This window comes from Malurus melanocephalus, unplaced genomic scaffold (genome assembly GCF_030028575.1).
Source record: "Malurus melanocephalus ecotype Western Australia unplaced genomic scaffold, MMel_1.1 scaffold_75, whole genome shotgun sequence".
In the NCBI taxonomy this organism is placed as follows: domain Eukaryota; kingdom Metazoa; phylum Chordata; class Aves; order Passeriformes; family Maluridae; genus Malurus; species Malurus melanocephalus.
The window spans coordinates 1345953-1358376 of NW_026623307.1; the positions used below are offsets into that span (position 1 = coordinate 1345953).

The 12424-nt window shown below is 59.8% G+C and overlaps 1 protein-coding gene across 3 annotated transcripts in view; it reads left to right on the top strand.

Moving 5' to 3' along the window:
- Positions 1-1277: 1277 nt before the first annotated feature.
- The window catches only part of EPHB3 (EPH receptor B3), a 31966-nt gene continuing 20819 nt past the window's right edge, over positions 1278-12424 (top strand). For 2 of the 3 annotated variants that reach the window (XM_057367103.1, XM_057367105.1), the window contains exon 1: positions 4880-4998. In XM_057367103.1, the coding sequence (XP_057223086.1) occupies positions 4902-4998 (97 nt within the window). In that variant the 5' untranslated portion in view covers positions 4880-4901. Of the gene's footprint in view, positions 1345-4879; positions 4999-12424 lie in introns of those variants that run through there. The other variant, XM_057367104.1, reaches the window with a different exon arrangement.

Genomic DNA, 12424 nt, shown 5'->3' on the forward strand with positions numbered 1-12424 from the left:
TTGTGTGGCATTTGTCAGCACCTGATGCAGAAATGGACAGTGTCACCTGGATAGCATCAGCATGGTTGCGACACGCACCCTGCAGCAGGGACAGGGCCTGCTCTCCAAACACACAAGCCTCATCAGATTTTCCCAAGGGCACATCCCCAGCGCAGGAATGAGCCCAGAAGCCAGGATTACAGCCACCCTTCCTTCTCATGCTGCCTCCCAGGGCTACAGCAGCTGGTAGGTCCTTTCCCCCTGCAGAAATAGTGGCTGAGCTCTGCTGCAAGCACACGCCAGCAAAAGGGGCTGGCGGCCGCTGGCAGCCGCTTCCAGCGATTCCACCCTGGAGCTTGTGGCTGGGCTTTAGATCTGCTAAGCCTGCTTCAAACTTTGCACTGGGAGAAGTGATTTGTCTGCAAATGTTATGTGGTTAAAATAAATGCAGAGAATTTTAATCCTGGGAATTTGGAAAGTAGGAGATTTAAAATAACAAAACCCTTTCATATGGCACTTAATCCGAAATTAGCTGGGTTTTAAGTTTTATGGCAGTAGCTGATCATTCCTCGGCCACCTCCCGCTCGGCATGGAAAGGAGGGGGCTCCCCAAATCCCCATAGCAGGGGGCAGTRGGGGCTGCAGGATGAGCTCTCCCGGTCCTGCCGTGCCTCGCTGTGCCAGGGCAGTGCCTGAGTAGTGACGGCACTCTTTTTGTGTTGACGTGGAATGGATCTCCCACAGCTACTTAAGGTTTTAATTGCCCTGTGATTAAAGTTTTCATTACTAAGCAATTAGCACCTGAAATTTTAAGTGCTGAAGTGTTTAACTGCATCCTGAAGCTGCCAGAGGTGAGGGGTGGTGGATGTGGGTGGGACAGGAGAAGGTTTTGAAGTGGGGACCATGAGCAGCAGGAGGTGGCTTCCTTGCTGGGCCCCAGCCGGGCTGGCACGGGTGCTGCCGGCCGCCCCGACCCGCTGGCAGCACCAAACTCCTGGCAGCACAGGGAGGAGCTCCTGGAGGGGCAAGCACCCAGGGAGCCTGGGAAGGAGACAGGCTGGAGCCGGCACTGGTCTGGCGAGGAACACACCGGCTGGGCRAGCTGGCTCCCGGCAGTGCTCCCTGCCCTGGGAATGGGGCCCCACAGGGCTCCCCTTGCACTGAGGATGGCACAGGGACCCCCCAGCAGCCACACGGCTGACCCAGGTGCCTGCTCAGATGTTGTCCCTCTGAGTGCAGCCCGCTGGACAGAGGACTTGGAGATGTCACTTGATGCCATGGTGGCCCCACTGCAATGGTGTCCAGCCCAGAAACATGGGGGAATCCCCACCCAGCTTTCTGCATCCGCAGCACAGCTGTGCTCCAGGTGAGCAGACAATGGAGGCCTCTTGCAGGGCTTTTTCTTGCATTCATGCAGTTCCACCCTTCAAACACATGTCCCCGTACCTACCTTGTGGCCATGTGCTCCTGGGACTGGCTGCCCGGTGAGGAGTATACTCCCTTCTGTTTGTTTTTAGACTCTTGCTGGGTAATTTCATTTGATGCCTCTTAGATCTTCTGAGAAAGTAGGAATAATTGTTCCCTATTCACCTTTCCTTATGAAATTGCAGCTGAGGTTGCCRCATGCAAAGGAGGTGGGGGGTGGTGGCTGGCACAGCGGGCAGGGTGTGTGGGTGCACCCATGGTTGACATGGACCCATCACCAGAGCACATCAGGGCCGTCTTTGGAAATGTCCAGTGCAAGTCAAGCTTTCTCCAGCGATGGAGTCTCTGCATGAGAGATTTCTTATGGAGAGAGGGTTGGGCTGGGTTGTTTGTCCTCTGAACCTTCCATGGCCGTTGCTGCTTTTCGAGGTTTTCTTTTCATCTCTGCCACTCCCTGTCTGCACAGGAATGCCTCCCAGGGGCACCGTGGGCACCGCAGCTTTGCTGTGCAGGCTGGAGGCTGTTCTAAGGCAGAGCATCACTATCTCAGGTCAGTGCTGCAGACAASCTCCCCTGCCTATCCCACAGCCCCACGTTTCATCTCTCAGCCCATCCCTRTCCACATCTGGCCAACACAGTGCCCGTTGCAGCCTTATTCAGCTCCTGCCATCACCCCATGGATCCAGGAGGGGATCAGGGCTGGATGAATGTGTATTGTGTGGCTGGGAGCTGTCTGTATTTATACAGACGTGCACGTCCCCCAGCCACGCCGTCACCCYGTCCCTCGGGGGCCACAGCAGCGCCATCCCCAGCACCGAGCCCATGCCCAAGCAGGCGCGTTGGCACTGAAGAGCCAGCCCCTGCCAGCAAACACCACGCAGTTACCACAGTTATTTGGTATTGTGCAGGCGTCGGAGCCTTGCCAGCGCTGCTCCCCAGGCTGCCCACCAGCTGCARCACACAGGCGGCCACCGGGGCTCCCTGGCCAGCGAGCTGCCCCGAAATCCTCAGCCCCCCGGCTGAGACCGCGGCGCTGCGCCCGCCGGCACCGGGGAGAATGAGGCCCCGGGGAGAGACCGGCGAGCAGCACCAGCCCAGTGGGAGCGAGTGGGGGCTCWTTAATTACAGCACGTGGGGAGCGACGCGATTGTATAGAGCATCCTCCCCCATTCCGCGCACCCCCGCTGCCTGCTCCAATTTCTCATCCTATTCTGAAATAAATTCCTTTCGGGCTGAAATTTGCCAGGCATGGCTTGGCTCCAAGGGGAATTCTTGGAGAAAGTTTAAGTAAAATTGGTTCAGCCATTTTTGAGTTATTCAAGTGTGAATAAGCAATTTCCCCATGTGCTCCGTTCAGAAATTTTGTGCTTGGGTAACTCAGACCTCTGGAATTGCAGAATAAACGAGGTTTCTGCATCTTGCTAAGCCGGCAGGGAGGGGATTTCCCGGGAGTGACTTCACGGGGAGACAAAAAATCTTCCCACCCTGAGCCTAGACCTTGGCTAAGATTCTCAGCCTCTCCATCAGCCCCCAGCCCTCTCCTTCCCCACTGATGCTGCGTTGTACCCCGGTGCATGTGTTAACAATGCCAGCTTCGTCACTCACTTCTCTGCTGCTCATCTCCTKGAGTGACAGCTTGTCCAAGCCAACAACTTCTGCTTCTTAGCTCAAACTTTGGTATTTTCCACGAAAGCAATCCCCTTAACTGCTGCTTTGCTCCCCAGCCACTTTCTTTTACCTGGAGAGTGCAATGCTCCACTTGCTGTCCCTCACAGAGATTTATCCCAGTCACGTGTCATATGTCCTGTCTTAAATTAGCACACTGGCTCTCTTGGGCTTGGCTTTTCCTTCGGGAACTGTGCCCAGTGGTGCTAGAGCCCTGTGGCAGTCCTTGGGGTACAGCATKCTGGCAACACTCCCTGCAGATCCTGGAGGATGCCAGCATTCTTGCAGTAGGAATCTCTCATCTCCAAATTGTCAGCTGCCCAGGCAGAGCTCAGGTCTGTGCCAACCTCTTTCGCCAGGACTTGAGAAGCCAATTTTTTCCAAGAGATGGAAGGAAAATGCCCATCCACAGCYCTGATGGGTGTGTGTAGCAGAAGGCAGAGGGAATATAGATACGCTCTGTATATATCCTCACAGAGGAGAGGTCAACCACTAGTGCAGGGCCAGGGCTGGGGCTGCATGGCAAGGGAGTTTCTGGGGCAGGTTTCTGGGGCAGGAGCGCTGTGGGGAGGTGCCACTTGCAGATGACAGGTGTCTGTGGGGACAGCCCAGATGGCTCTGCCAGGGGGACAAGGTTCCCCAGGGTGATGCAACCAGCCATGCACCCCACTGCCCCTGGATCTGCTGGTGTTTCAGCCACCCCCAGGGACCAGGGCCATCAGCATTCCCCAATACCATCKATTTGGGGGATTTTGCTAAGCCCAAGAGAAGCCTCCCCAGGCATCTGWGGGGCAGATGCAGTGCAGAGAGCCAGGACAGGTTGCAGCCTGTGTCCCACACCTGTCATGGCGGGTATGTGTCTGTCCTGAAGGACGTGGAAGTGCCATGTCCAACCACTGGGACAGTGTGTGTGAATACATCATCCCAAGGAACCAGAGCCTGTCCCACACAGGGTCCCAAAACTTTCCAATGGCAAAGCCAGGATCGAGGGAAAGAAGACTGAGGCATCCAAGGCTTGGAAACTGGCTGCATGTACGATAACCAGCACCTTCTCCCACAAAGAATGTGATGGGGAAGACACATTGTGGGTGGGGGTAGGAGTCCTAGGAGKGGTCAATAGTTTRAACTTGGCCAGCATCACAGCATTCMTCCSTATAACTGTGGTGAGAATCACGGTGCATTGGGGATGGGATGAGTGGGGAGGGTTGTGATACATTGAGATGGGATAGGTGAGATAGAATGGGATGTATGGGTTGGGCTGGGGGAGGATGGGGTGAGATTGGTTGGCAAAGGGTGGGATGCATGAGAGATGGGACGGGACTGTGGAGAATGGGATGGTACAGGTAAATCAGGCTGCCAGACAGTCCCGTCATCACACACTCCACCAGGTTCACGCACTCAGGCGCACCCGGTGGGGCGGGGGAGAGCGCAGCGCGTACCGGGGGTCTGGGGGCAGGCCGGGAGCGCGGCCCCTTTAAGGGCCCAGTTCCGCGGGCGGCCGCTGGGTGGGGCGCGCTCCCCGCCCTGCACCTCCCGCGCCAGGGGGCGGGGCCACGGGGGGCGCGCCGGCCAGTGCCCGCCCCCTCCAATTCATCTTTCCGCTGAGGCTCCGCCCCCGCCCCGGCACCGCCCAATCGGCGCCGCGCTCGCCGTCGCCAGGGGCGCCGGGTTGCCAGGGGCGGGGTGATTGGCGGGCGGGCCCCGCCCCGCTCGGCTCAGCAGCGGCGGCGGCGGCGGCGCCGCCAGAGCGCGAGCGTGGCGCGGCGGCGAGAGGAGCCGCGCGTGGCGCCGAGCTCGGGACTGCCCGGCGGGGCCGCCCGCACCGCCCCCGCCATGGCCGCGGCCCGCCCGGGGGCCCCCCCGCCGCCGCCGCCGCTGCTCCCCCTCTTGCTGCTCCTGCTGCTCCCCGGCGGCCGCCGCGCTCTGGAGGGTGAGTACCGGGCGGGCGTGCCCGTCCGCCGCACCGGGGCCCGGGCTGCACGCATCCTTTGGGGTGTCCCCGGCCCGTCGTGGCTCAGCTCGACTTGTCGTCGCKGCGCGGATGCCCGGTTGTCCCCGCGGAGAGCTCGCCGCAGCAGCCCCGCTCTCAGCGCTCAGCCGCCCTCAGTAGGTTTCAGAGTCAACGCCCCGTGGAACCGAGCCCGGCGCGGCAGAGCCGCGGCATCCGCGGCCGGCGGCTGCTGGCAGGGAACGGCGCCTCTTTGGATACTCGGTTCACGTTTCGAGGCTTTTCGCCACGACCGAGAGGGCTGGAAAATTAATATTTCTTTCAGTGGAAGCTCGCGACGTGCCAGAACTGGTGGGGCCGCGGAAGGAGTGTCCGTGTGCCGTGTCCGGCTCCATCCCTTCCCCGGCAGGGCTCGCAGCGCTGCTACCTTAACCCCCGAGGCTCCAGCGTGGGACCTCCGGGGCGAGTGGCGAGTGGCCACGCGTGCCGACCCCGATCGGGTCTGCGCGCCGCGGCTCGCCCACCCTCGAGCTCCGATGGAGTTGGGAGTAGAACGGGGAGTAATTGTCTCCCTCTTGGAGAGTGCCCGGTCCACGGGGCAGCGCCATTGCACCCCCAGTTTTGAGCGAGGAAGGAAGCTTTTGGCCCCGCTGGGGTACCGGGAGTTCCCGGGCGGGCAAGGCGGGTCGCACTGCAGAGGAGAAGAGGGCCCGGACGGGTTTTTGTCTCCGCACAAAGTGTGCGGAGCTCCGGCCGGAGTGCCAGGGGCCGCGGCGTTCCGGTGTCCGGTAACCGAACCYGCTGCCGGAGCGGCGGGAGTGGGCTGGGGAGGGAGGAACGGAAGGGAAGGGAGATCCTCCGGTCGGAGCGGAGCTGTGGGTGCCCCCGCCCGGGCGGGGGGCGGCGGGGTTGCTCGGAGGCGGTGTCGTACTCGGGCTCCCGCTGCCGTCGCCCCGCGTTGCGAGGTTCGGGCCGCGGCGCCGGGGGTGGCCGTGGGCAGGAGCCCTCCCCCGCTGCGGTGGTTGGGGGACATCTTTCCTCCGGCTTTGGGCTTTGTAGAAAGTTTGGGACGTGCTTGTCTGCGTTCCTTTTCATCTTCCCTCCGTGCTGTTTCTTTTTCTTTAAAAGGGAAAAGAAAATAAAAACCCTTCGTCCTTTGTACGCTGTAGCAGTCAGAGCTGTGGGCCTGCCAGGTCCGTGAGCTCCCGGACGCAAAATCTGTACGCGAGCGGGAACCCCGCGGCAGGGTGGGGAAGGGAGAAGCCGCCGGCACTCAGCCCTCCTGGGATGGAGGCTCCCGAGCACCCGCCCGGGGATCCCTGCCTTCTGGAGAGGTGCCGGAGGATGAAGTTGTGGGCAGGGAGCCCGGCGGGGCCCCACGCTTGCGGGTAGCCCCTCGCAACCTGCTTCCCATCAGTGGTTTGGGAATCGGGATAGCTGGCGTGCGGGCTGTGCATCACCTGGGGCTGATACCTTCAATCCCTGGGAAGGCAGGGAGTTCCAGCCTCTCCCCAGTGCCGCCCGGGGATGGAGCAGTGTGAAGAGTCAGATGGAGAGAAAATAAACAGCCCCTGCTGAGGAGTCACTGKTTTTTTTCAGCTTCCCGAATGTGTGGAGGGGTCACAGGCCGAACATGCCGTCTGAGAGGTCAGGGCCCAGCTGGGTGCCAGCCCGGTGGGACCACTTTGGGGCTGGCTGGCAGCTGCCCAGCGGTTTTTGAGCTGGCCCCGATTCCCCTGGGATTATTTTTTCTCCTTTGCCTTTGCTCTTGTTTGAGCTGGAGGGAAAGTTGCAGTTGGCCCAGAGAGGTATCTGCCTTGACCAGCTTGGGAAAGCCGCTGCTCGCATCGGAGTCAGCTCCCGCTCTTCTGCTGCGTTGGACATTTCTGTCCGCGCTCAACGCTGCTTCCTGACGGGGACCGGCGCGTTCCAGCGGTTACTGTAAATCTCATGTGCACGTTTGTTTGGATATTTTAGTGCTGATCATAAATCTGGCGTGGCCATAAATCTGTACGCACGTCCTGCACACAACGGCAGCGAGCAGTCCCCAGACCCGGCCACTTCACCRTCCCCTCCGAGGTGCAATGGACTGGGCTTGCGGCTGGTGCTGGGCTGGAAGGGCAGGGGGCTTTGGGGCTGGATGGCGCTCCCCATTCCCGAGGGGATGGCGGGGAGTTGGGTTTCTTTACAAGGCCCCACGGGGGTGGAGGAGAAAAGCCGCGCTCGGCAGCAGCTCAGTGAGGGCTTTGTGCTGCCGAGGAGAAAATGGTTTCTCTCCAGATCCTGTAAGTGCGCTGGGTCTGTTTGAAGTTACAATGTGTTTTTCTTCTCCGGTTCAGCAGTCCCCGGGCCGGCTGCAGAAGGAATGCTCTATCCGGGGGCAACAGCGGATCCTTTCTCCAGCGCAGGGGTTTGGGCTGAGGAGTTTGTCCCAGTGGGGCTGTGGGAGCAGAGGCCCTGTGGGGAGCAGACACGGTGGAACAGCGTGGGGAATGTGCTGCGTTCCAGGCTCTTGCCAACCATCCAGGGGTAAAACCCCAGGCTTCAAAACACCCTGGCCCAAGGGAGCATGGACAGCCACAGACTGGATCTGCCTGTCATCCTGGGGGTGCGGATGGACTGGGACAGGGACCTGCTCTCCCTAGGAGCCACTCTCCCAGCCCCTTCCTGCCCTGAGCAGCCTTTTGGATTCAGGACTCCATTTAAACTTGGGGTTTCCCACGTGTTTCCCCACAAGCTCCCATGCAGAAGCAYGGTAGTTTGCTGCATGTAGTCCTAAGCAGACTCGGGCTCTAGTGAAATAGCCAAACCCCTCAATGCAGCAAGAATTCTAGGGGGGATTTTCTTCATCTGGACTCTGCCCAGTGGCACCTCCAGAYCCCAGCTGGGTGTTACACAGACTGACCATGCTCCTCTGTGCACCGACAAACCCGTGCTTCATTGACCCCTGTTCTGGAACTGCCAGGTATTTTCTTGGCACAGAGATTTGCTTTCTGTTTAATTACTTTTYACAGAAATGGCATGTTTCTTGGCGGGGCGATGGGGGAAGTTGGCCCTGCTGTTTTATGGATGCTTGGGGCAGGGCTGTGAGGGAAAGCAGATCGTGGGGCTCCACAACACTCGCTGGATTCATTAAATCTCCCATTCCTCKCTAAAAGCTGCACTCGAGGAAGCCTTCCTGTCTGTGTTCCCGAGGAGGGGAGGAGAAGGGCTTTCCTTTGTGTCAAGTGGAGCATGCGGAGAGCCGGGGAGAGGGRAAACTTGGAGCACCGGGGTCCATTTGCAGCCCCACGTTTCTCCCTCAGTATACAGCGAGACTGTGGCTGCCTGGCCATGCCTGCCCAGCCCTTGCGATTGGGAATAGCGGCCTCTGGTTTTTAAGRAATGAACCGAAACTCCTTGTTTTGTTATGATGACTTACTGCAAGAGATATTTGGGAAAACCAGTTTGTTGCATTTTCTTTCCGTGAGCCGTTTGCTGCTGCCGCTGGAGCAGGGGAGCTTGGCGTTTAATTAAAACAGCCCCAGCAATCTGAATCACAGACTTGCATGTTTTTAAAATTGTAGCTGTTCCTGTTGTGCTGAGTCAAACTGGTTTGTCGGGATTAAGCGTCTCCGCCTGGGAGCCGCGCTGGGGGAAGGGTGCTGGGGCGGCCCCGGGGTCGGGATCCCCGTTCCCAGCTGGGGCAGACCGCAGGGTGGGTGTCAGCCTCCCCCGGAGGAGAACCCTGGCAAAGGGGGACCCTACCCAAGGGCTGTGGCGGGGCTGGTGGTTGCCATTACCGCAAGCTYCTCCGCGGTTGAAGCCATAATGAGTCGATGTTGTTTCTGGGTCCGGCGTGTTCCCATGAAGTGTTTGGGGGATGGTTGGGATGGGGATGCCCCCCCATGGCCAGGAATCTCCTTGCAGAGCCAGACAGAGCCACATGCCCCAGGGGATGGGGTGCCATCTTGAAGGCCAGGCAGCCTGTTGCAGTGACACTCCCACCCGACYGGGACCGTCCCATTTGAAGTCATGTTTTGGTTTTTATTGCATTTTTGTTGTTGTTGTTGTTGTTGCTCCAAACCCAGCCCTGTGCTCTGGCTGGGCGGTGCTGGCAGTGGGGCATGGGCCGTTCCCTCTCAGAGCTGAGCCCCATGTGGGGGCCATTTTGTAGGGAGGACGGGTGGGTGTCCTGCCTGTGGAGGGACAGGCTCGGTGCTGTTGGTGAAGCCTCATCCTCCTGCACTTGGGGRCCATTATTACCCACTCTCAGCACAGGACCGAGCTTGGGAGTGGAGCAAGATCCCCTTTCCGCAGGGCCGCATCCCTTTCCCCGCAGTGCCACCGCTCCCAGAGTGGCTGCATCCGTCCCCTGGTTCCTGCTTCCCCCCGGCACAGCCCAGCCCTCCAGCCTGTGCTCCCGGCGCTGGGAAGGTGGCGAGCCCAGAGCTGGCTTCGCATGGCCGCCCCGCTGAAGAGAGCGGGAGCCATCTTGGGAAGAGGCCGGAGCACAGCAGCAGGGCCGAGTGCCGGCCCCATGGCCGCTCTCCATGCATTGCCAGCCTGTGCAGGCCAAGGGTCCCGGGCTGGGACAGCCGGGGGGAGGATTTTGCTGGGGGGTTCTCTTTATTTTATTTTTGCCCATGGCTAAGCCCCGCTGCGCTGCCGGGCCTGGCGTTTCTCATGCATGTGGCAGGAGCTGTTGACAAACACCTGTTTCCCGGCCCCCTCCCCAGGAATGCCCCGGGGGCCCTGCGGGGGCTGGAGGGTGGGCAGCAGGGATGTCCCCTCCCAGGGGAACCCTCCCCCAGGACTCTCCTGCCCAGCGGCAGCTGCAGGGGGGGATTTGAGCCTTGCTGTTCCTCTGTGAGATGTGGCTGTCGYGCAGGGCTGCCGAAATCATCCCYGTCCTGGGTAAGGGACAGTRCTGTCCCCATGTCCCCTCCGCCCAGTGCTGCGTCTCTCGGGTGCTCAGTGCCTGCCCAGCAAGGGCTGGGGCGCAGGGGGGACCCCACGGGGAGGGGGGGGCACGCACACGCGGCGTGCTATCCAAGGCCTTTTTTTATTAATGAGAAAAATGTGCAGGGCTTGAACGATCGCCAGGAACAGATTTATTCTAGTTCCCCAGAAATTAAACCGAAATGAAGGAGCGAGTCAGCCCGGCCCGGCACCCCCTCCTGACTCTGTGCTTGTTTTAACTTTGGAAGAATCTGACTTTGGGGGTGGGGGAGGTGGAGAAGGGAGGGGGGGCAATATTTGGGTTTAAGCAGTTCCAGATGGGCTTGGTGCTCTCCGAGAGCCGAGGAAGCGAGCAGAGAGCAGCGCTGAGATTTGGGTAACTGCCCCAGGCAGTAGAGAGGAGGGAGATCTTGGCAGAAACTCCCACTCTGCACTGCCGGGATGGGATGGAGCTTGGCAGCCAAGCTACCCGTCTGTGGGGCGAGCCTTTGGATATGCACCGAGTAACCTTTTTTGGGGAAGGGGTGGGTTTTTTTTTTCTTTTAAATGTCATTACTCCTTCTCTGGGCACTATCCAAAAGTACAACCTGGAAAAAAATGGAGCTGGAGGGGGAGAGGGGCCTTTTGGATCTCAGCCTGACGCAAACAGTTGCCCTGYGGAGGCAGGCCTGCAGTACCGACCGACTTTTCTTCCTTCGCCTGGGGACTTTGGGGCTCTCCATCCACCTGCACCAGCCCAGCTAAGCTTGGTGGCCCCACGGGGACATCTGCCCCATGAAACCATGGCCACAGGGCATTGGGGTCACAGAAGGAGGTGGCAGGAGTGTCCCCATCATAACATGTCCTGGAAAGGAGGGTGGMTTTGCAGGCCCAATTGCTGCCTGTGTCCTAGTCAATGGCATTCGTGGCTCGAACAGGTCTGGTGTCTCCTGCTCGGATGAGTTATTTCTGTGGCAGCAGAGGGTAGCGGCTTGGCCATTCCTGCTGGGGACGGCGACCTATAAATCTGTCCTGCCTGCTGGCTGTAGAGCTGCCGCCCGCTTGGCACGTCTGGTCACACTGTCCCTATGGCAGGGAGCTGCAGCAGGCAGCCGCTTCCCCTGGGCCAGGCAGGGACATTCATGTCCCAAGTGGACAGTCTGGCAGCAGGCAAGGATGAGAGGCTGTCTGTGGGATCTGTCCATTCCTCTTTGCACACAGCCTGGCACAGCAAAAGCATCTTTTCCTCCTGGAGAAGCTGAAGCAGCAAGTACCAGGCCGCATCCACCACGTGGGCAGGGATGGCAGCTCTTCCTTGGCCATGCTGACCCTGGCGTAGCACGCTGGGCTCTGACATCCGAAATCCCCGTGGTATTAATAGAACAGTAATTGCAGTGCAGGGCTGGGCTCGGGCAGCTGGCTCCTGTCCTCTCCCAGCATCCGTACAGCCTTTCTGCAGGAGCGGGGCCTGGCAGCGGGACCTGGCAGGCTTTGGGGGCAGCGGACGGCACGTGTCCTTGGCGTGCAGCTGGAGGACAGAAGCTGCTGTCCTGCAAAGGTCCCAGGCTCCCAGTGCTGTGCTTTGGAGAGGGGTGCACACAGCATGATGCTGGTAGGTGCTGGAGCCCAGCTTGGCATGGCCCTGCTCGTAAAATGGCAGCAATCAGCCCTTTCCGCCTTGACCCAGTGCGTGACCAGGCGGAAAGGAGCACCCATCCCTCCCCACATCGCAGCCGCTGCCACTTGATCTGCCTTTTGTAGAGCTGGCACCTGTCCTCTCTCACATGCTTCAGTCTGTCTCGCAGCCGTCAGGAAACAGCTCCTGGTGAGGAGCACGTGGCCGGAAAACCCTCTTCAGCCAGTTAGCGGATGGTGGGTCGGTGATGGGGCAGGGCTGGATGGAGGGAGCATTCCTGTCCCGCTCCACCCCACGTGCCAGGCAGCTCCCAGTCATCTGGGAGCTGAATCTGRCCACTGCAGAAGATATTTGGGTCAGGTGGGGAGGGCTACGAGAGAGATGCAGTAGGCCAGTGGGTCAGAGCCATGAGACCGTCTCCTGGCTTGAGGTTAATACACCAGTGTAGGTGTGGGATTGGGAAATGAAGGATGCATCCTTGGAGCATCCTTGGAGCAACCTTGGAATCAGAGTTTTGGGCCCTGCCGTGAGCTTACCATGGTGCAGGCAGGGCTTGAACCAGCAGTGGTGAATGATGCCAGGACTGGCAGTTCTGCCCACCCCTGGCTGGGCTCTCCGGGCAGGGACTGCCTGCYTTGGTGTGTGCATGCGCCCTGTGTGCACAGAGGGGCCTTAATCTCAGTTGGGGCCTCTGGGCCCTGCCATAATACAGAAATAATGAGTCTATTATTAAGTGCCCACAGTACTTCTTCACTCCGGTGGCTCGCCTCCAGCAGCAGGCAGAACCTGCCCCGCTTGAAGTGGATGTGTCATCATTTGCCTCAGCAAATCCAATCCCCTTTGATGATGGGC